The 24,443-nt window shown below is 36.8% G+C and overlaps 1 protein-coding gene across 5 annotated transcripts in view; it reads left to right on the top strand.

Annotated features, from left to right (window-relative positions):
• GLCCI1 (glucocorticoid induced 1) overlaps positions 1 to 24,443 on the top strand; it is a 162,415-nt gene that overhangs the window by 98,791 nt on the left and 39,181 nt on the right. For all 5 annotated transcript variants that reach the window (XM_058678310.1, XM_058678311.1, XM_058678308.1 and 2 more), the window contains exon 2: positions 11,383 to 11,534. In XM_058678310.1, coding sequence (XP_058534293.1) covers positions 11,383 to 11,534 — 152 coding nt within the window. The remainder of the gene's footprint in view (positions 1 to 11,382; positions 11,535 to 24,443) is intronic.

Here is a 24,443-nt window from a genome sequence, read left to right on the forward strand (position 1 = left end):
TTCATTTTACTTTATCATTTTGACTGAAATTTTAGTAAGTAGAGATACTCTAAGTTGAGGATGACCTTTTTACAAGCGCAGGTCTGAAAGAAGAGTCCTAGGGAGAGACTTGCATTGCTTGACTTAGTTCAATCAGATGATTTCCCTGGAGAAATTTAGAACAGTAGGGCCAAGAGAATGAAACTGAAGACAGGAGGAGAATGATGGACTTAAGTGCTTTTTGGAGAAAAAGTGCTAGGTTTTGTTTGTTTGTTTGTTTGTTTGTTTTTGTTGCAAAGACCTGACGATACAGGAAATAGAAAAACACAATTCCTCCTTTTCCCTTGGTTCCTGATGGTCCAAAACCTAGAACTCAGATTGTAATTCTGTGAATTAGAGTTTACAGTTTACAAAAGGGTTCATGGTTATGTCTAACGCTGAATCAGAAAGTTAATCCGTGTTATGTGCTTTATTTTAATAATGAGGTAAGGATTTTATTGGGTAATTTTCTATTACATATATTATGAAGAATAGTATTGTCAAATTGAAATTGTATACCACATTACTTTGACAGGCTTTTAAGACTTTTACTAAGATTGATTTATTTTTATTTGAAAGGCAGATTTACAAAGGAGGAGAGATGGAGAGAGAGAGAGAGATCTTTGATTTGCTGGTTCACTCTCCAAATAGCTGCAAGGATCAGAGCAGAGCTGATGTGAAGCCCAGAGCCTAAAGCTTCCCTTGGGTCTCCCACAGTATGTTGGGGTCCATCCTCCACTGCCTTTCCCAGGCCAGAAGCAGAAAGCTGGATCAGAAGTGGGTAAGCTGGGAGACAACGAGCCCCCATATGGGATACTGTTGCTGCAAGTGGAGGATTGACGTGCTATGCCACCACCAGCCCTTTTTTTTAAAAGAGAATCTGTTTTGCTGAAAGCCAGAGTGACATAAACAGAAAGGGAGAGAGTGCTCACCTGGTAATTTACTCTCCAAATGTCTGCAACAGCAAAGCCGGGCCAGGCCAAAGCCACGAGTCAACTCCATCCCGGTCTTCCTCCCAGGCGGGTGGTGGGGACTTGAACCATGATCAGCTTCCTCCCATGGTGCTTTAGCAGTTAGCAGGAAGGTGGATCGAAAGTAAGATGACTGGAACTTGAGTTCATTCTTCAGTGTGTTCTGGTGGTGACCCGGATGGCCACTTAGCCCTGCGTGGCAATCGCTACCCCACTGCAGAGCCTTTACATAAGGCACGCATGTCTTGATCAACCCCTCAAGAAAAATCCTGCAGCCTTCTCTAACCCTATTTAAAGAGAGCACGTGGAAGAGTTACGTATCTCACAGCCTTTACGAAAAAACCTTTTCTTTTTTTAGAAATGCCCTTTGAGAACTATAACATTTCATTAAAAATAGCCTCAAAGGGAGTAAACCTCAGTCTTAGTATAAATATGACTTGAAAATAACCAAAAGTAGTTAAGAACATATATGGCAAGTAAAGTTAGATTACCTGTTTGTGGTGGCATATTACAATGGTAAGGCAAGAAGATGTAATTGAAAATTTTGCTTAAGCTGTCCACAAGGGTAACTTAAAATGTCTTCATCAAATCCCATGTACTCTTCTGTTAGCATACTTCTAGGTTCTGAACACCCTGCTTGCGGCTAAAACTAAATCCTATCCAGTGAAGGTCTCTGAAATCTAAATCCTAAAACTAAATCCTATTCAGTATGTTTTCATCCTTGTTCAATAATAATAAGAATAAAATGTGTTGATGCTCATTCTTCACCTCTTCTCCTCTGCCAGCTGCATGCAGAGGACCTAACTGCCCAAGGACCCCTGGGAGATGAGGAACCATGACATGAAGGGAGTCTGAATTCATCAGTGGTCTTGTGGAAGACCATCTGTTAGCCATGAGGATATACCCTTTGATTGTGATAAACCAATCATTTTCAAGTTACAGCTGCTCCATTACAAACTTTCCCTGACATTTGAAGAAAAGTAGTCACCGACTGCTGCTGCCAGAGCCACACTGAGAATTCACCTTTGGAATCACTCTTTCCTCGTCTATGTCCGAGTGGCAAGAGGGGTTCCTCATGTGTTGTCAGTAGTTCTACCAATATACAACACTTAATCAAGTTTGGTTGTAATCTTGGTGGAATGTATTTATCCTGATATAATTAGCTAGTCTCATCAACCAAAGATCCTATAACAATTCGTGGATAAAAATTTTGAAAGATCACCTTGAAAAAAATTTCCAAGATGTTGTAAGCAATGACAGCCTTGTGGAAATTAGTCTGTGGTCTCCCTTTGCTAGTACATACTTAATTAATTGGTTCAATGCACTTATTTGTGTAAGCATGTTTATTGAGCATTCACTATATGAAGAGGTCTACATTATATATACCTGTCTGTCCAAAGTACCTGTGAAGTAGCTGAGCATGGAAATTACAACCTTTTCTATAAATGAAGAAAATAGATTGACAGTCTAACCCTAATTCATGTTGGTTTTTATTATCTTGCTTTACTCACAAAGACTTTAGGTGAGTCCCACATAAGTAATACTGAAGTGAAATATTGAGCTGTTCTGTTTCTCTTGAAAAAGATTTGTTAAAGAGGTCTAGAAAACATGCCAGACAACTTTCATTTTTTGAGTATTTCTTAAGAGCTAAGGGGACAATAGGTAAATGATATGCATGTGTTCCATAAATGTTTCTTGAACAAACTTAGTCTGTGTCGGGGAAATAAAAATGTTGCAGTGGTCTTGCCATTAGGTATCCCTCTTTCTGCTTGGTAAATTTTGCATTAATCAATTAGTATGCAACATAAGCAAGTTTTTGAATATTTTTTCTCTTAAGTGAAAGTAACAATTTGTGATGAGTCATTTTTGTAAAAAATAGATATCATTGTTTATAATGATATGAACATATGATATTCATGTCAGTACTCCATGCAAAGGATTAAAAATCTATCAGGTGGGGCCTGGCGCCGTGGCCTAGCAGCTAAAGTCCTCGCCTTGAATGCCCCAGGATCCCATATGGGCGCCGGTTCTAATCCCAGCAGCTCCACTTCCCATCCAGCTCCCTGCTTGTGGCCTGGGAAAGCAGTTGAGGACGGTCCGAAAAAAAATCTTTGGGACCCTGCACCTGCCTGGGAGACCCGGAAGAGGTTCCTGGTTCCCTGCTTCAGATCAGGGCAGCACTGGCCGTAGCGGCTCACTTGGGGAGTGAATCATCGGATGGAAGATCTTCCTCTCTGTCTCTCCTCTCTGTATATCTGACTTTGTAATAAAATAAATAAATAAATCTTAAAAAAAATCTATCAGGTATAAAAAAGGCAAAAAATGTGATAAAAATATATTTGAGCAATCTTTTTTGTGTAATTACTTTGTGGTTTCATTTTCCTCCCACATTAAGATGAGTCGTTCCTGTACATCTAAAGACGTTCAGATATTTATTCCAAATGCTCCAGTTATTGTAGACATTGCTAATGATTCAAGCTGTGTCTAAAACCATAGTTTGAAATTAATTTGTGCTTTTTTAAAAAATAATGCTCTTTAATTCTTTATTAACATCAGTTAACTTAGAGACTAGCAATAAGCTTTAAAACTTTTGTGACAGTCCATCTATATTTATTGGACCAGGGTTATTTTGATTGACGCACAGTTGAGTTCTATCAGTAGATTATTTTGGTTAAGATTAAAGTGTAGCTGTATGATTATTCTTACAAGAATAAAATGTGGTGCTATTGTAAAATATTTCATGACACTTTTCCTCAATACTTATTCATATTGCTGGTGATTTTATTTTTTTCTTAAGTCCTTAGCAATTCTTTTGGGCAATCCTTTTGGCACCAATGTATATAGAATTGTTGAGGTGAAAGGTGTTCTGTGTGTTCACACACAGAGTGGCATTTTACCGTGTTCTGTTTTACTCAGTTGCCTTTCCAAAGGTGTCATTTTTGTGAGACATTTTCCCTTCAGGATGTTCCCTGCAGCTTTTGGCCATTTCCAACTTTAATGAAGCTTTCAGTTTTGTATAAACTACTGTTTCACAGCTACATATTTGATTATTTGGTGTCAATATTTGTGATAAATGCTAGGATAAACATCTGTGTTTCTGTATTTTAGAAACCTTCATTCTGTTGAGCCTATTTATTCTGAGTTTACTCTAGAAAAGTGTAGTTGTATACTTCCCAGTCAAGACGGCTGGATTTCATGATACAATATGGAGAAAAGTATAGCTTATGGCCTAGACTTAATTTACTAGAGAATTTTGCATTAAGTCAGTTAGTGATGTCTGGACAGATTTCAGAACAGGTTTCTGTTTCTCGTTTACCTGGCACCAGTACGTTATCTTGACTGGCAGTCATAGGTTATTGAGGTTAAGTTGTCATTCTTTGCCTAAACTTTTCCCCTTAAATCTCTTCTGAATTTAAACAAGAACTTAACACTGCATCCTATTATTAAAATGATAATACTTCTACATAAACAAAATTATCAAGCATTTGTTTATAACTTGTGTTGTTAAGGTGTATTTGGATTTAGAATTCCATAAAATTTCAGTTTAGCTATAATGAGAGGAACTATTCACTCCTGTGTATAATTTCTGTGTTCTCAGCATTACTCTTCATTAAAATATGAAACGAAAGAGCGGAGGAGTTTCAAGAAAGTGAAACTTTTCAGATGGTTTTTCAGAACAGGAGATGTAATCATTTAGACATTTCAGTAAATTTTTATAGCATCATGTGTCCTTTTGTAATGATTCTGTAATTTTAGTAATTATAATCACTTCTTTTTGGCCTTGAAGATAATTTTTGAGGCTTTTTTTTTTTTTAAATTGACATGCTCAGTGGATGTGGAGTGAGGGCAGTATAGACAGAGCCTGCTTATTTCGGTTCTTTCAGGAACCCTTCTCGATTCTTCCTTTTTATCTCCTTATCATGATCTTCAGGAAAGGATTCCCTACTTCATGGAGTTTGGCCATTCATATTATTGTCATGCTATAGTCAAAGCCCATTTCATAACCTTTAATGTAACTTTTTTTTCCTTTTTAGATTGGTTTGACTCATTTAACCAAGATTTTGTAAGCTCTTTCAGGGCTTTAACCTGAAAAAATATTTTGTAATGTATTCAATTTTCTGATTAACAAATTGATACTTCTTTTGCTTACATTATGACTGAAATAGCACTGTCCACCTTTAGTTGTTTCTGGTTTTTCTTATTTTGGTTGTTTCATAGTTGCTGATTCTTCTTGATCTTTCTTTAATATTTTAGCTCTCATTATAATAAGCTTTCTATGTTTGGAATTTCCATTAATAAAATAATTTAGAATTTATAAGGCTGATAAATATCCTTTCATTACTACTTGTGCAAAATTTTTTTAGTGGTCATCTCCTACAAAAAAAAAAAAGAGCTTTAGGAAAATGTGTCTCATCTGTCACATAGGTAGTCCTGGAGAGCTTGGCTTGGTCTTAAATTGTTATTCTTCTTCCAGTCGTTGTCATCAGGCTTCTGAGCATTCTGCTTAAGTTTCCATTACAACCTATGTTTACAATTAAAAATGTCTGTCCAAATGTCCATTTATCCCTGTATGTGATCATTTGATGTAAGTTGAATTGGTTGAGCTGTAACTTTGAGAACAGATCTTAAGTGGCTGCCTGACTGAAGGTTTTGCTTAGTGGACCTCAGGTTACATGGCTGTGTCAAGCCTCATTTGGTCAGAATCAAGTTTGTTTCTCTTGTCACTTTCTTGATTGGTTCCTTTCCAGATTACTACAAGGCAGCCATATGGTCTTTTTTGCATGTTTTCTAGATTGCTTTTGTGGCAGGATTCCAGGTCTGTTGATTAGTGTTTCTGAATCTGCTCACACTGAGAGGGCTTCAGTTTTTTCCCTTTGGTTTTATTTCAGACAGTATATTCAGATCTGGTATGCTCCCTGTCTTTCATTTGAAGTTCAGTGAGTTTGGTGATTTCATTTCATGTGACTGATATGGTTTGTGTATTATTTGTCTACATCAAAACTTGTCTTGGGGGTTCATTTCTTGGTGTATCAGAGTTGAGCTGTTGGTCGTATTATGAGGAGGGAGAGGATGCTTACTGAGGGAAGTTGATTCTGCCTCTCTAGGTTGGGATTAGTTCTGTGGAGAAGATGGCTTCAGTCCAAGCCTACCTCCTGGTCTTCATCTTTCACTCATGCTAGTTTGCTCTCCACCATGAGTAGGGCCTCACCAGAAGGTTATGTTGATATGGCCACAGTTAACTTAGAAAACGAACCGTGTACTCACCAATACAAGTAGGACTCAAAATGGAACATTTAAATATACATCTGCATTTGCCTTATCTCTACCGTGCCATGATACATTTGAATAGGAGAAAGTTAAAACTTGTAACTGCTATTAGAGGACTATACTACTGTAATAATTTGGGGGAAATTGACGGGAGGGGAACATGGGGAGGGTGCAAAGGAAGGGGCAGCAAAGAACCCCTGTATCTACAAAACTATTGGGAAAAATAATTTTTTAAAACTATCAAGAGGGAAAGTGCTTCTGCTTAAATAATTCACAAATGACAAAAAAAAAAAAAAAAGAAAAGGAAGGAAGATGGATGGATGGACCTTTTCAGAGAGTTGGGGAGCTGTTTGGTATTTATTGAATCTGGAAGGTTAGCTGTTATTCAGAGATTTAGATTTAGAAGATTCGTTGACTGGTTTGCAGCAGAATGTTATGTTGAGTTTGTGGTGAAATTTAAATAGCTCTAAATTGAATAGGTTATTGTCAAAAAAGCATTTTAGTTCCAATATATTTTCAGTTCTCCAGATGTTGAGATATAAGAAGCATTGCAGTCACCTGAGTTGCTTAGTAAAGATCTGAATTTCTTGGTTCCTGCTGTACTAGGGTCCACACATCACTGATGAGAATAAGCAACACGTGTTAGCACTTAACCACGGCTGGAAGGCCTCAGTGGTCCACACCTGGTGATGTACCCGAGTCTGGCTAGTTTACTTTTAAAAATTGTTGATTCCTAGTTCTAGCCTGTTACCACTTAGACACTGTGGGAATGGAGGCCTAGTAATTTGCATTTTAAATAAGCCAGTTGTTGGTTCTTTTACAGAAAATTGTGGCTCAGTATCCCTTCCTTGAAATCATGTCTTAGCCAGCCTGTTGTGTATACGTCATGAGTCTAAATGCATCTTTTCATTACAGACAGTAACCAAGTTAGTGTACAAGCATATTCTTACATTTCTTACATTTGAAGAGCTTAAATCCAAGACAAAGTGTCCTTACACATTTTGCTTTGGTACTGTTAACTAATATGATATGTGAAAGCTGGCCAATATGTTTTATGTTGTAAAGAACTAAAACTAGTACTTAGTTATCTGAACTATTTTACTGAGCTGCACAGGTTTCTGCAATGAAAAAAAAATTTTTTTTAAGATTTTATTTTTCTGATTGGAAAGACAGATATACAAAGAAGAGACAAAAGATCTTCTGTCTGCTGGTTCACTCACAGCATGGCAATAATGTCCAGAGCTGAGCTGATGTATGATGTAAACCCAGGAGCCAGGAGCTCCTTCTGGGTCTCCCACATGGGTGCAGGGTCCCAAGGCCTTGGCCTGTACACTGCTGCTTTCCCAGACCACAAGCAGGGAGGTGGTTGGGAAGTGGAGCAGCTGGGACACTAACCAGTGCCCATATGGGATCCTGGCACGTGCAAGGCTAGGATTTAGCCACTAGGCTATTGCACCAGACCCCACAACTAAAATTCTTCACGATTATAAGCAATGAGGAGTTTTAAATAAAGTAAGAAGCAGTTTCTTCTTTGTGGTGATGGTGTAAGTTTCACAGGATTATAGTCCTTGCACAGTAACTTTTTTCCAGTATAAGTTAATAGATTCGTTCTGTGTAGTCACTCTAGTGGAGAGCTTTAGTTTAGATTGAGAGGTAAACAGAGCAAACCAACAGCATTCATTTACTAATACAAGGACTGGCAGAAAATAGAAAACAAAGTTGTAATCTGTTAAAGCCCAAGAAAAGAATATGGGCCCTTTATTGTATATATTGGTTTGCATTATGTGTGGCTGCCTGGTGGCAATCCCAATATTGCATGGTCTTGGCCACTGATAAGCGTACTTTTAAAGGTAAGGTGTTTATATCTCATAATCCTACGGCTAAAGTTCTTAGAGATTCTAACATTCTCTAACTACTTTTTTCTTAACTTGTGGAAATCCCACTTAATTGTATTAACTTTCCACTGGAGGTTAGCTGCTTAAGGCATCAGATTTTCAAGCTCACTGATAAATTTTAAATAACTGTTCGTAAAATCAAAGTTATGGAAATAAATTTATTAATTTGATGTATTGTTCTGGCAGAGTTTCCCTGCTTAGAAACAGTGGTACCTGGTTTGCTAATCAGATTCAGTTACTCAAAATGGTTTCCTATTTTTCACCTCCTTTACCATTGTTCGCCTGTTAAAGAGCAGATTTTAGTTTGTGATTTCTTAGTAGGTACACTGGAAAAGAACCAGGCCTGCTAGCTGCAACTGTCAAGAGGGTCTCTAGGGGACAAAAGAGGGCAGAAAATGCTACTGGCAGCTAGCTGGTGAGGTGGTGTTTCTATTAAGATCTGTGAACACTCATTTTCTGATTCTATCTGGCAGCAGTGTTGGAATTTGAAGAGATTATCTAGTATTATGTAGTAATTTTTTTTAAACTGTCTAAATTTATTGTGGAATTGAACATTTTATATTTTAACCACAAATGCTGAAAGGAGAGGTGTTCACAACAGGACTGTTACTACTTGAAGTTATGCAAGTGTGTCTATAGAGCATCGTTCCTTTGCTGTCTACTACCTCATTTATGCTCTACTCTGGTTGCTTTCTTATCCTTCATTGATGTGAATGCTTTATGTGTGCATACACTGTTTCATATTATAGATTAATTATACGGATCGTGTCTCTGCAACGCAAATGCAGACTTCTTGAGGATGGAATGAAACTGAAATTCATTTTGAAATTTGCCTTGGTATATGTGGCAGGCAGTTCAGCAGGGATTGCTTAGCAGTAGCAGTAGTCACCTGGTTCCACCAGTTGTGAACAGCTGTGATTTCCCTGATGCATGTTTAGCTTAAATCATGGTAATATGTACTTAATTTTCTTTCATATGTTATATACATAACTTATACATACATATACATATATACTCGTGAGTTATTTTAGTAACTTTATTATCTAAGCTCTTATGAAATAATCCAGAGATTATTTGACTATGTTTCTGACTGCTAAAGTGTCTTCTTGTTAGATCTACCTGAATTAGGGTAATGTTGTGTTAATGAGTAGAGAGATGGTGTTTTCACTTAGCTTAAAATTAAATATGTACAGTGATCACATCTGTAATTATGAAACAAAACAATTTATTGTGTGTAATATGTAAAGTATGAAAAAAACATTGTTGACTTTTTCTAACTCTTGGCATCAAACGAAAATCAAAACTGACCAGGTAAAATAATATCAGAGTCTACTGTGTTTTTTTTTTTTTTTTGCTTTTTTTAAAAGTAAACTAGTTGTATATTCTGATTTCAGAAAGGTAGTTAAAATAATTTCTGTCTGTCCTTTAACAGCAAATGTTTCTTAACCCTCTGTGATGTGTAAGGACTTTTATTTGCCATAAGGTGTAACTCTGTGTTTGGGAAACTTGCGATCTGTTGTACTTTACCACAGAATACATATTATTGTAGTAATAAGCTATTTTGGATGAATCTATATAGAGAGAAAATCTTATATTTGTTTCTGGGTTTGGTTTCAGTGTGATAGTTTTGATTTTACAGGGAGATAGTTATTGTACCTGTACAGGAAGTAAGTTATTCTGGTAGAGGATTTAACTATACAGAATGTCAGGAGATCCTTTTAACTGCTGTCTTCTCTTTACAGCTGTGTTTCATTGGATAATTTAATTGTATAAAGTTCTTTATACGTACTGTTTTTGTGTGGTTGTGAAGAAATGCATTTAGTATTTCACATTCATTCGATTTCAGTCTGTAGCGACTGCTCTGATGGGAGGGGAGAAAATCTTAGGGTGCAGTTCAAGCACAGGAGAGCCAGTTGATCTTGAACAGAGATGGAAGGAAATGAAAGGGTGAAGCTTTCAGAGTGTGACATCTTACCTGGTTGTGGGGACGAATAAAGAGCATCTTAAGTGAACAAGGAAGGAACAGGTTCTTGGAAACTGAAGAAAATAAAATTTGTAGAGCCAGGATAGATACATTTGGGAAAAAACACAGTTGAATCATACGTGACACTTAGCATTGACTTATGGAGTTATTAATAGTAAGCTATTAACTGTTGAGATATATAGGAGTCAGTTTGAACATTTATGTCATACTGAAGAAGATAAGCTTTAAGTTGACAGCAATGACAATGTGGAAAAAAATTTCAGTAGGAGTGGATAGACACTGTAAGTTGAAATGAATACAGGAAAAGCAAGAAAGTTGGCAGTTTACATGAGATATGATCAAGTCTTTTAAAAGATTTACTTGTTTATTTTGAAGGTTAGAGTTACAGAGGGAGAGAGACAAGCAATTATCTTCCATTCATGGGTTCACTCCTCAAAGGCCAAAAACAGCCAGTCCAGGGCTAGGCTGAAGCCATGAGATTCAGTGATGTCTCCCATATGGGTAGAAGAGACCCAAGTGGACCATCCTCCCCTGCTTTTCCTAGACCATTAACGGGGAGCTTGATCAGAAGTAGGGTAACTGGGACTCACATTGGTGCCAATATGGGATGTCAACATGACAGACATACACTTAACTTACTTTATCAAACATTAGCTCCTATGATGTAATCTTAATTAAAAAGAAGTGTTTATGGGGCCTGGCATGGTAGGCTTGTGGCTCAAGTCCTCACCTTGTACATGCCGGGATCTCATATGGGTGCTGGTCCTAATCCCAGCAGCTCCGCTTCCCATCCAGCTCCCTCTTTATGGCCTGGAAAAGCAGTAGAGGACAGCCCAAAGCCTTGGGACTTTGCACCCCCGATGGAGACCTGGAAGAGGCTCCATGCTCCTGGCTTTGGATTAGCTCAGCTCCGGCCATTGTGGCCACGTGGGGAGTGAACCAGCATACAGATGATTTTCCTCTGTCTCTCCTCCTCCCTTTTTATCTGACTTTCCAATAAAAATAAATATTTTAAGAAAAAAAGTGATAAGTGGAGGGATAGATAAGTTGTATCATTGGTCTCTAAAATGGTTGAGCTTTTTGGAGTCTGAAGTGTATGCACATTTAACATATTTTATTTGAAAATAGTTCCATAATTAGGCCATACAGCAAGGCTGTTAGTGTAAATAATTAACATTTTACAAACCATATTTAAAAAATTTAAAAATTTATTTTCTAACCACTATTTTTCTTTCACTTTTTGTAGTGGAGAGGCCAAAATCTCAGCAAGTTCGAACCTCTAGTACAATAAGGCGGACCTCTTCTTTGGATACGATCACGGGACCTTACCTCACAGGACAGTGGCCACGGGACCCTCATGTTCACTACCCTTCATGCATGAAAGATAAAGCTACTCAGGTAAAATTGACAAATCAAAATCAATTTCATTAACCAATGTAAAAAATAAAAGTAATGAGATTTTTCTCAGATTTAGAATATAGCCAACCCAAGAAGAAGCTTTAGATGAAGTCCACAGTAATTGGTCTTTCTCATGTAGACTTTAGATTTTTTAAGCATTTAATTTTAAACAAATATTACATTATAATTTTAGACATTTAGGGTCTTAAGAGTTGCTTTCTAATGGAAATTAAACTAATAATGAGTAATCATATTGGAAAAATGTAAATTTTTTGAAGACAAGTTTACAAAGTTCTTGAATAATTAGTAAGTATTAATGGGTAACAACAATTCTAAAGACAGATTTTTTTTTCTATTGAAAGGCTTAACTAAAAATCTCAGAGAAATAGAACTGTACTGTTTGTCATATTTTCTTCTTTATGGAAACATACCCAAGATTCTTCTATATGGAAACATACCCAAAATCTTCATAAAAGTAGTTAACCAAAATTTATTGACATTGTAATAGTGAAAATAGAAGTAGTAACCCATCATAGAGAACTGCAACATAGTTAAGAAGATGTAAATTTATAACAGTTGGTTATACAAAATGGTGTATAATTAGATGTTAGATAAATGGAACATGTAATGTGGGTGCCCGTCAAAGGAAAGAGAATATTTTGGCTTTGTAAGTTAAAAAGTAGATGGATTAGAGCTTCATGTCTGAAGAATGAAGAAAGAAAAGACGGAAGAATTTTGGACATGATTTATGAAACCACTAATTCTCACTTTTTGACATTTTCTCAGGCAAGCTTGAAACCGTGAAATTAGCTTCTTCTTTATTATCCTTCCCATCAGTTCTGCCTTTGTAGTATTTTATGCCACCTTATTCCTTTGTTTTCCATATTGCATTTAGTGAGGAAAAGGACAAGTTAGATGCTTTAGGCAATGAGCTTCTCAAATATTTATAACAAGCAAAATTTAGGAGATGATGTTTAGATGTTTCGGGAGAAATTAGAGCACAGATAATTCAGAAACATCTTTCTGAAGGAACTGGTTTCCTGAATGTGATAAAGATCAAGCAACCAAGGACTCGGTGTTTGGAAATACTCACAAGGACAGAGTGTCTCATTGATTCCTCTGGAAGCAAGGAGAGGAAGGAATCCACATTTATTAATTCTGAACATGGCACCACTACACAGCTGGGGGCACAGAAAGGGAAGCTAAGTGGCTTAACAGGAATCATAAAGCTGGGAAATGTTGGAGCCAGATTTCTAGCATGGATTAGTCTGTTAACTAACCTGAGTTTTATTTTTATTATTACTAAAATGAGGTTATTAGGATATATAGAACAGTGGGCATATCAGTTTCTAACTTGCATAACCCATTTCCTGGCACTGAACTAAAACTGGTAGCTATTATCTTAGATTTTAAAAAGCATTCATAAAAAATTTGTTTTGAATGCATGCTTCATGCTGATGCCATTCAGAAATACTTATACTCAGAAGCTCTTAACCATGTCTGTTTGTTTATCCTGTTTATATATTTATTTCTATATCCTGGCTTCATTGACTCCAATGAAGCTTTCATTGGAGTCAGTAAAACCAAAATTTATGATATTGTGTAATTAAATGTGATGATATTTAAAGGTTGATATTGCAGATACTATGATAGATTATTAGAAATGGTACACAAGTCCACTTGTAACATTTGCAGAACCAATAGCAAATAAAGACCCCCAGGAGTTTAATGAATGAAGTGTTTTGTTTTCTCACTGCGACAAGTAAGTCTGGGAATGCAAAAGTCAAATTTGGGCTAAGAATTTTGTTATTTTCCACAATGTATTGATATGGGACATGTCTATCCTAGCTCTGATCCTCCAAACCCACACTCTATACTTCGAAGTGACTCTGTCCATGTGTGTGGAGACTCCAATCCCTGAGTCTTTACATTCAGTCTTGACCCATACCCCCTCAAGAAGTGAGACCTAGGAGATGGGTTCTTGCAGGACTTGGCAGCCAGTCTTGCTGTTGTTTATACAGAGGATGCCTGGTTAGATTAACCAGACCATAGTCTATAGCAGGGCATGGCGTTATGTACACATCCTTGCTCCAAGGTCTTTTTCATTCTGCAGGTAGGGGTGAGGTTGGAAAAAGCTGGCCAGGGGAGTTCTAGTATAGAGGCTTGTCTTGCATGACTGTAGAAGTAGATCACGTGTTTGAGAAAACTCAGCATTGAAAGTTGGCAAATGTAGCCATTGTTTTACAATGAGGAACCTGATACTTAAAAAAGTAATGTGTACAGGCCCAATGTAATGGCTCAATGGCTAAAATCCTTGCCTTGCAAGTGCCAGGATCCTATATGCATGCCAGTTAATGTCCTGGCTGCTCCACTTCCCATCCAGCTCCCTGCTTGTTGCCTGGGAAAACAGAGGATGACCCAAAGCCTTGGAACCCTGCACCCCAGTGGGAGGCCCGATGGAAGCTGCTGTCTCCTGGTTTCACCCTGGCCATTGTGGCCACTTGGGGAGTGAACCAGTAGACAGAAGATCTTGCTCTCTCCTCTCTCCTTGTCTGTTTATATATTCCTTTCCATTAAAAATAAATAAATCTTTAAAAAGTAATGTGTTCATACTATTAAGTATGAAGACCCACCCCTGGGTGATTCCAAAGGAAGTTCCTTTCGTGGCAGCTACAAATGCATTTGGCATTTATCTGTTGTTTATGTCACAAGCATAAGAAATGATCTTGTTATCTAGTAGGTATTACTTTAATTGCAGAGGTAGGAGATGAGTATGTAAGATGGATTTATTATCATGTCTGTTTTTATTGGATTGACTTGACTTCTTGGAGAGGGGAGAAGTAGTTTTGTTGAGGTATTAACTTGGGTGGAGGGGAGGTGGCATAGCCAAATTACAGTCAGTATCTGGATTCTTTGACCTTGGTGGAATGTATTTCTAGCAACTACTTCGTCTTCGTGTTTCCATGATTCAGCTATCATAATTAATTGAGATAGAAACAAAATTCTTATTTAGTATATTTGATCCCTTAAAAAGAACTAGCAAGTTAAAAGTTTACCCTAGTGGTTAAGATGCCCATGTCCTACATGGCCTTCTCAGTGCCTGAGTTCAAATACCAACTCTGATTCCTAGCACAGTTCCCTGGAGGCAGCAGTAACAGCTCAAGTTATTGAGTTCCTGCCACTCATTTGGGAGTCTGAACTGAATTTCCAGCTCAGCCCATTCCTCCTACCCGTTATGGCCTTCTCTGAAATGAACCAGGGATGGAAGCAATCTATCTTTCTCTGCCTTGTCTGTCTGCCCCTCATGTAAAAAAGAATAAATTGAGAATCAAGATGGCAGAATATGGTAAGGACATGCTTAAACAGATGGAGAAATATTAGCCAGTGTGAAGCAGAGAGGGCACATTCCAGGAAATAGGAGAGGACAGAATAATAGCAAAGGGGTACCTGGAGACTGATAGACACAGGAAAGCAACGAAAACAATGGTGTGGTGTGGCAGTGACTGATACCCTAGTGGCATTCAGCAAACAGCAATCTTAACTCCACCAGCAGCTGGAACTCCACCAGCAATAAGGTGGGAAGGGACATGTATCAAGAGCTCCAGATGTGAACCCAGGCAAAGAACTGCTCGTCCTGCTGGTTTGTTTGATTTGACCAGGAGCAGAGACAGAGCAGCAGGTCCCAGACAGTTGGTGTGGAAATAGGGTGGATTTCACAGCCCAGTCTGTCTCCTGGAGCCTAATCAGGTGCCATTTTGTTTAAAGAAGCAAGGGCTATGGGGCAGGACTGTGCATGAACTAAGCTCGGAGTGAACTCATTTCTGACTCGGTGAACTGCAACTACATGGCATCCTACAGGTTCCACCCATGACAAGTCCGGGTAGCCATCAGACCTGACAGCAAGCAGGTTAAGAACTCTAATAGTGGCATATCAGGTGCCATTTTAACAGTGTGGCAAAAGGTTTGAGAATGTGGGGACAGCGCTGAGCTGTGCATGTGCTGAGCTCGGTGAGAACTTGATGATTTCTGTGCCTTGCACTGGTCCCACAGGAAAATAATACTGACTATGGCATTGAATGGGTCAAAATAGATCTGTGTGGAGCTTACAGGTTCCTGCAAGATCAGCACCATCAACAACCTAGCTATATAGCACACCTGATATCTCCCTAATCCTGGGACCTGCTCCAACTGGAAGTGGGAGAAAGGTTGTACAGACAACGGTGCAGCCTCAGTATGGTATCACAGGAGGTGGAGACTGGTGAGCCAGGAGCTAGGGCTACAGAGACTATGGTGGAAATCTTACATAAGAACCCAGACCTGCTCAGCTATTAAAAAAAACAAAATGCAGTTCTTTGTGGCCAAATGGGCCAAACTGGAAACCATAATGCTAAGGGAAATGAGCCAATCCCAAAAGGTTAAATACCACATGTTTGCCTTAATTTAAGATGATATGATGTTATGTATAACATGTTATGTTTTGAATGTTATATGTTGTGTATAAACTAAAATTGAAGTATAGGTGAGGTGGTCACAGAAGGTGGCTGGGAACCCGCATTTACTTTTAACATATTGGTTACTCATTACTATGTCAATTAATTCCATAATGATGTAAATTTTTGCTGATGGTATGTTGGAGCTTTCAGTTGACTGGGATGATACTCTGCTGGCTCTGTCATCAGACCAGAGAGGGTATACCTAAGAAACCGTTGAACTTGACGGGACAATAGGATGCTGGACTCTATGTTTGGTATACGCTTGCAATGGGGAAATCTCAACTGAACTTGAGCTGTGGTTATGCAATAAGGTGGAGGAATCCACCATGGTGGGAGGGTTTGGGGAGGGGTGGGGAGAACCCAAGTATCTATGTAACTGTGTCACATAATACAATGTAATTACTGAAGTTAAATAATAAATAATTAAAAAAAAAAAAAAAAAGAAAAAAAAAAAAAAAAGAACCCAGACCTGGAACTTGCTGGGTGGAGTGGCACAAATGACTGCAAACAAAGAGCCATGTACCAACTACAAAAAGTAAAATCAAACTGTAGACCTGTAGGTGACAAAGCTTAGAAACTTGCTCGAAGGAGAAGAATCTGATAACCAGAAGTACAATGACCAAGAGCAAAAGAAGAGAGAAAGGCACAATAAATATTACTGAGGACTCCCCTGCAAAGGAGCAAAAGCCTTTGTCAACCTCAGAGTTCACTAAGGAATACATTGAGAAAATGGGGATATGCAATTCAAAACAGTTGTTATAAAGCTTCCTATCAATAATGAGAAGCACATAAAGCAGGCATTCGAGGAATTCAAGGAATATGTCGTACTGGAAATGAATCAAATGAAAGCTGATATATCAGAAATGAAGAATACAGTGGAGCAAATGAAAAGTACCGTGGAGAGTCTCCAAAATAGAATGAAGCAAGCAGAAGAGAGAATCTCAAAATTAGAAGATATTTCCTGTCACCAAAAGGAAACAAACAAAAAGCTGGATCAGGCTTAAAGGAGTATTCAAGAATTAAAAAACTATTAAAAGCCAAATATAAGAGTTATGGGAGTCACAGAAGGTGCAGAAAGAGAAGCTGGGTATACAGCCTTGTGACTGGAGGATGCAGACACCCATGCCACTGCTCAGCCTTACCTAGATTCCAATCAGTTGACTTGTAAATGAATTAAGAATAAAACCTGTTGGATGGATAGAAGGATGTGTTTGTGAATCAAATATAAAAAAAGATATGTTTCCCAGTGCATTGGCTAACTAATTGTTAACTAATTGTGGCGCAGTGAATTAACTGCTGAGGTACCTGAGCTTCAGTTTGCCCTTTTGTAAATCAAAACTGATAAGATCCAACTTGCAAGTCACTTATTTATTCTGAATAGTGAAAGATAGAATTTCATATTCTAAGGCTGTGGAGGATATAATTATTGGCAACTCCTTGGGATAGTCTGGTTCATTTAGAAGAAAGGAAAGGTAAAAATCATTGATTAGTTCAGTTTAGGAATTTAGTTTTATTATTTTATGTTTCCATGTGACCTTTTTAAAATTTGTTGTCAACTCATAAAGTTAAGTTTATTGAAATCAGATAGTAGTATTTCCTCCGTCTTTGCCCTATACTGTGAAGTATAATCTCTGGGTGGGTTTTTAATTCTGAATTTCAGTGCATTTTAAAATGAGTGTAATAAATAACGCTTGTAAGTAGTCAAACAATGAGAAGCAGTATACATAAGCCACAGCAGTCAAAGGGACTTCCTCCTTCCAGGTAGGGTGGAATCAGACTATTCACAATTACTGCCTGGCTCAAACCTCGACATGTGGCAGGACTGGACTCCTCTGTCCATTTGAAGCTAAATGTGTCCTTGCCACGTATATGAGAATTGCTATGGGAAGAAACTTTGAGGAATGGGTAATTGCTATGTGATAGGTGGAAGTGACAGTGTTCAGTTGCTTTCTGTCCATCTGGGTCACTGGGTGGAGTGACAGTTACAGCCTTTTAACAGAGCTTTGTATGTGATAGGGGCAAGAAGTTAACTGTGTAGCTGTTACCTATTGGTCTGAAGGTTGACTAGTTACTGGCACATAATCTCATCTGTAGTGTTTATGCAACATATTACCTCATTTAACCAGGTTTCAGATCATAGTGTTTTCTTTTTTTAAAAAAAATACTATGTACAACTTTTAGAAGATACAATGAGAATGTAAAATCAAGATAGAATGAAATAAAGAACTGAATATTAAAAGAAAAATTTCTTCTGCATTTTGTCATTTGCTTGGTTAACTTTTTTTTAAACTGAAGTGAACTTTTTTTTTTAACATCGTCTTAATAGTTTATTTTCCTATTAATGGGTCAAAATAGATCTGTGAGTTGTGTGGACCTTATTTTCTTGCTTGCTTTTCCTGATACAGGTGAAAGCAATTTTCCCTGCATGGTTAGTATATCCAAAGTAATGATAACAGACTGCTACTACCTCAGCCTTCTCCTGCAAGCTTTCTCTTCTGAAGTGTCTATTAGACTGGACCACTTGAGGGTGTTACCATATTGCTGCTGATTCCAGTCAACAGTGTTATTTACGTTAATGTGTTGGACTTCAGCAAAAGAAAGCACACCACCTTATTTTGCAAAAGCATTAGGTTACATTTATATTCATAATAAATGATGATTGTAATGCTTTTAACTTGGAATTGAATAAGCTCATTTGCCTAAAACAGATTTTTCACTTCAGATACCCTGAACCTTCTCCTAGGTCAGCATCCTAACCTAATGTCGTATAACGTTTCTGTACTTCTCAGTTCTTACGGAGATGTGTTGTGGTACATTTGTAGAATTTTTTTGTAACTCAGGATGTTTTAAATTCTTCTAAATTAAAAGAAATACTCAGAATGCATATTTTTAGGTTTTATTTAGTTTTTTGATTGTGCTTGTTGATAGTAATCCATGTAATTGAGAACATGTGTCATTGCTGCTGACACATGGGTGACTCCTGAAAGAATCATGGACAGGTTTTCGGGGAGTACATGTCTTGAGAAATTCTGCATCTATAGAAATAAATACTTTAAACACAGGTACATAGAGATATGTACACACTATGTATCATATTTTAAGTGTTTTTTTCATGTAATTTTTTAAAAAATATTTTTGTTAGGAAGACAGATTTAGAGAAAAGGAGAGACAGAAAAATCTCCCGTCGCTGCTTCACTCTCCAAATGGCCACAACAGCCGGCGCTTCTTCCAGGTCTGCCATGCAGGCGCAGGGTCTTAAGGCTTTGTGCTATCCTCTCGTGCTTTCACAGACCACACAGAGGAAGCTTGAGGGGGAAATTCAGCCATGTCACGAACTGTGCCCATATCAGATCCTGGCACTGGAGGTGGAGGTTGAGGAGCCAGTTAAGCTATCCTGTCATCTTGTCAGGCCCTAAACATTTTTTTCCTTTTTTATATTTTTAAACTATTTTGTGATACAGTTCCACAGGCTCTGGGATTTCTCTTAACCCTTACCCAAATTCCCTCCCCCCACTGATTTCCCATATACTATTACAATAGTTTAGTTCTTCATAAACTGTCATAAGTCTTATCACTCTTAAGTATATCCTAACATTGCAGCATGGACAATGGCAGATAGTTCAGCATCCTATTGTCAAGATATATTTAAGAGTTTTATTGGGAGTCCATCTTTGGTATGGAAGTAGAGATACTTACTGCATTCTATCTTCACATGTAGATATGATAGGTAGTATAGTTACTATACATCCTCTTAAATGAAAAGCAACAAAATAAGATCAACAACAGGAAGAAAAATATAAATTTACAATAATATACTACTGAATGACTAATGTGTTGCTAAAGAAATGAAAAATCTTCTTGAAGAAAATAATGCTACTGAATGACCTATGAGTCAGTGAAGAATTTAATAATAGAAAAAACTATTTTGAAGAAATGAAAATAAAAACAAAACATTGAAATCCATGAGATAGTTTCCACTGCTCTTTGTTGGTGAGATGTCTGCTTGTGTCAGTGGATAGTTTTTTTTTTAATCCAGTCTACTAATCTATGACATTTGATTGATGAGCTTAAGCCATTTACATTCAGGATTAATATGGATATGTGGTAATTTGGTCCTGTCAGTTTAGCAATGGGTTGTTGATTGTTTGATTTGGTCTGAATGAGATGACTCCAAAAAATTCCTTTCTGGTCTCTCACATGGATGAAGGAGGCCCTGGTTTTTGCTGCTTTCCCAGGCATATTGGAGAAAGCTGGATTTGAAGCAGCCCAGCTTGGACTCTGCCTGGCATTCGGAGAGGGGATGGCAGTACCCTTAGCAGAGGAATCACCCAGTACCCCCACATCATTGTTTACCAGATTTTATTTTAATGAAAGGAATGAGATTGGAATCAGCAATATTTATTTTTTTCAAGTGGCCAATTGATGAACAGTTTGTTCTTTCCCTACTGATTTCAGTTGCCACTCTTATAATACAGTAAATCTCTATAATTATTTCAGTTCCTTTCTGGATTCTCTTCTATATATTATTAATGTCTTTGTGTGCTTTTCTAATGAATTTTGTTGCTTGGTAATTCTTTTCAGTAGCTTGTTACATAATTTTGCATATTGTTTAATTTTAGAAGCATATTTTTCAAATCCCTCTTAAAGCATTTGGCGTTGCAAGTAAATACTAGTTCATATGAAATTGTCAACTATGCCATTTTAGTTTTATCAAAGGAAGAGATATGTGTTGTTTATTCAGTTGTTGTTTTTGTCCTTTGGAACTAAACTAAGCTTCCTTCTTACAGGATCACATTTCGTGCTTAGTTTGTACATTATATTTTGTCTTTTCCAATTGCTGTTATGTTTAAAATATCCCATTACTTTCACATTTGTTTACATGGAATTTTCAGTTTTTGATTTTCGTATTTCAAGTAATTTTTCAGTTAATTCCTTTTTCTTTTCCAGATATAAAATCATATAGAGTGCAGTTCTGCTTCCCTTCCATCTATCCTGTGATACATGTCCTCTCTTGAAATTGTATTCGTTAACGCTTTCAGAGCCACGTAAACTGATGGTGGTTGTGGTGAATGCCATGGCCTGTTCTTGGTAGTTGGTAATGTTGGTTTATTTCACTGGAGGTTGTTTTATACTTTGTATGCTTCAAGTATAAATCATTGCTTTATTTTTCTTTTATTTAATCAGAAATGCTGTTTCATCTTGGAATCTATTTTGATTTAATTTGTATATATGATGAATTTGCTCAATAGGTTACTTAGTATTTAGGTCATGATTACATTTAGGTAATTGCAGTTAAGTTCTTAAATACAGTGGCAATGAAATTTAGTATTTGTTTAATATTCAAAAATAAAGTATGAATTTATTTTCTCTACAATTTTTAATATTATGCTTACTAGCAAGGTTCTGTAAGATTTACTTCCTCTGTGCTCTAGCATGTTGTAAATATCTTAGTTTGTCAATTGGATCTAAATTTTATATGTGAAATTGTAGCTCTTCAGAAAAAATGTAATTTCTTTCATGACCTTTGATTTCTTTCAGTTGTTATCATAGAATTTTAAAGCTTAGCTTCTTTGAGGGCTAAGGGTTCATAGAACTTAGACAAAATTCTTCATGTTTTCTTTCTAGGGGTAATATTTTTTCATAATCAGAGTGGTAAAATAAAATTTCTCATTTATCTCAATATGTGAAGTGTACCATTTTATTCTTTTGATTAAACTCCTCCACAAATGAGTGTATTCATATGTAAATTAATTTTCAAAATTTGATCTACAAAACATACCATAAATTTTATTAAATAGCTTTTAGTTTCTTCTTAATTTTATCAGGATTTGGTATAGGGGAATTTATAATCTTACCTATATGTAAGAAATCTATTTTTATTTTTGAAAAAGTTGAAATAGCTACTATTTGACCTTAGCTAATATTCAATGAAGTCGACTTGAAATGAAATTAAATGCTCAGCTTTTTCCTTCGTTCCTGAAAGGAACTTGTTTGGGGAGAACTTAATCAAGAAATAGAAATAGATCATGTATTTCATTTAGTAGATATGATGGCAACTTTCACTTTTACCATTCTGATCAGAAACTCACTTCCTGGTCAAAAGTTACACTTGATAAAACTGAGTTTCCTGTGTTGTTGAAGAGATTGCTGTTAAAATTCAAACAGCAATGGTTGCTGAAACACTTTGAAAGTGGGGAACCTCATGACATTGAAGCAAGATTGAAGATTAGGCCATCTTAGCTCCTTCAGCTGCATTTCAGGCACTGTGGAACTTGTTCCTAACTGGCTGTTAAAGAAGTGCAGAAAGGCTTTCTCCTGCACAGTCACCTTTCCTTTTACCATGATGCGATTGTGAGATACAGAGTAACTACAGAATCAGAGGGGGAGTAGTTCCACCAAGGTAGTGTTGTTTCTGTCTCAAGGAGTCAGGTTTTTGGTTGCTAAAAGGATATACTTAGCTGCCTTGCTGAAAATATTTTAATCTATGACTCCAGTGCTTAGTATTTGATTCAGCAGCTTTAAATGTTTCTCTAAGATTATCAGGAATTCATATTAATTATTATTAATTTTTAAGAGCTGGTGTGTTCATTTCAGGCAAAAGTAAAAGGTGTGTAGTGCAGGATCTTTCCAGTACTCCTATTAATTTACAGTTTTCCTACCTTTACCAGAAACCTGTCACTAATACCAAATTTAACATGTTTCCCTTCATCTCTTCTCCACAGCTTTGCCCTTTAAGTTGGATTTCATGAAACTATGAAATAGATGAAATTTATTTCAACTAATTACTCTTAGCTTGGTTCCCTCATGTTTGTTGTCTGGCACGTTGGTTCTCCACTTGTTCTGTTTGATAACCATAATTTTTCCATTGGAAAACCTGTGGCAGTATTAAAAAGCACTTAGTGCAAAACCCATGCGTATGTTGGAAACTTGATTTAAGAATTAGGATGATGGAATCAAGATCACAGTTTAGAAGTAGATCATTGTTAAGGATCTAAGATGAGTAAACATTGTACTTCTCCAAGTGTTAATAGTTATTTCCCTTAAGTTAATGAATAAATGAATAATATAGGAGCTAACATATTGTTGGGAAATAATATAAACAAAGAGCAAAATTTTCTGAGTGCCTACTGCATTTTGGACTGTATAAAATAATCTGTGTTACGCTTCTTACACAGTAGCTAGGGCATAATAAATGCCCATAAATGTTAGCAGCATTTGTATTTAGAATCCATGTGTTACTGCAAATAGACTTAAGTGTAATAATACTGAGTTTGATGGGTAGTAAAAGTTATTAGTAGTGTCAACAAGTGATTAGACAACTATAAACATTAAATCTGAACTGATGGGAAATGATACACAAATGATGGAAATAACACCAGGCTAGGAAAGGGCTCTGAAATTCAGTAAATTATTTCTAGTAGGTCAGAATTCATTCAGTGGAAAGTAGCTATTATGCATCTACTGTAAAATCCTGCAGATAATAAATGACTCTTTAAATTAGTAGGTCCAACTGCACGAGAGTACTCTGTTTTTAGAAATGGGCTGACTTAATGAACACAAACTTGGTATATAGTTGGAGCTTAATGAAAATTTGAGCACGTAACTGTTACTGTCACTGAATTTTTTAAAAACACTTTTAAAAAGGCTCTAATTGTACATAAAACAAATGCAGTCTTAACCTTCACAGTGTTTTTATTCAGCTAAACATTGGCTTTTATATATTTGTTAGCTGAAGCAGCTATTTATATCTGGGTATCACTGTAGCCAGAAAAGCAAATAATAATATTAGAATCATAATCTTCTGTGCTCCTTCGTGTTTCACTCAGATGAGTTTATTGTTTACATTTTATTGATCTTTCAGTTAATCCTATCCATCTCATTGCTAGAGTTATTCATGGTATATCATTATTTTAAAATAATTAGCAGTCAGTAGTCATACCTGCATATTAGATTGTAAATTACATTAAATTTCATGGACAGACCATTGAAAAATAGATCTTAAGGTTTTAAATAGGATTAAAAGCATTTTGTGAAGCAGTTAACTTTTTCTTTTCAGGGTTTTTTTGTTTGGCGGGGGTGGGGATGTCTAAACCTTCACATATTGACAGTGTTGTCTTGATGAGAGTTACTGTGCGTGGCCTAGAAGCTTGACCCTTGCTGGCTTGTGAGAAAAGATATAGAAACAATGACAAACTGATCAATATGTTAAGCTTCTTAATTGATGTAACCAAAAGTAGTTTCTCTAATGTAGATTCACTTTGGAGCCTGTGCTAGCAGGATTAGGATTATATTTCATTCAGAGGTGGTGTTCACACAGGAAGCCATTTGAGAGTATGGACATTGTGTGGGAATGAAAGGTTAATGGGCTGGACTTCTGAAACTTGTGGGGGATGAGAAAAAGCAGAAAGTTTTATTT

Source organism: Ochotona princeps, chromosome 20 (assembly GCF_030435755.1).
Source record: "Ochotona princeps isolate mOchPri1 chromosome 20, mOchPri1.hap1, whole genome shotgun sequence".
NCBI classification, from domain to species: Eukaryota; Metazoa; Chordata; class Mammalia; order Lagomorpha; family Ochotonidae; genus Ochotona; species Ochotona princeps.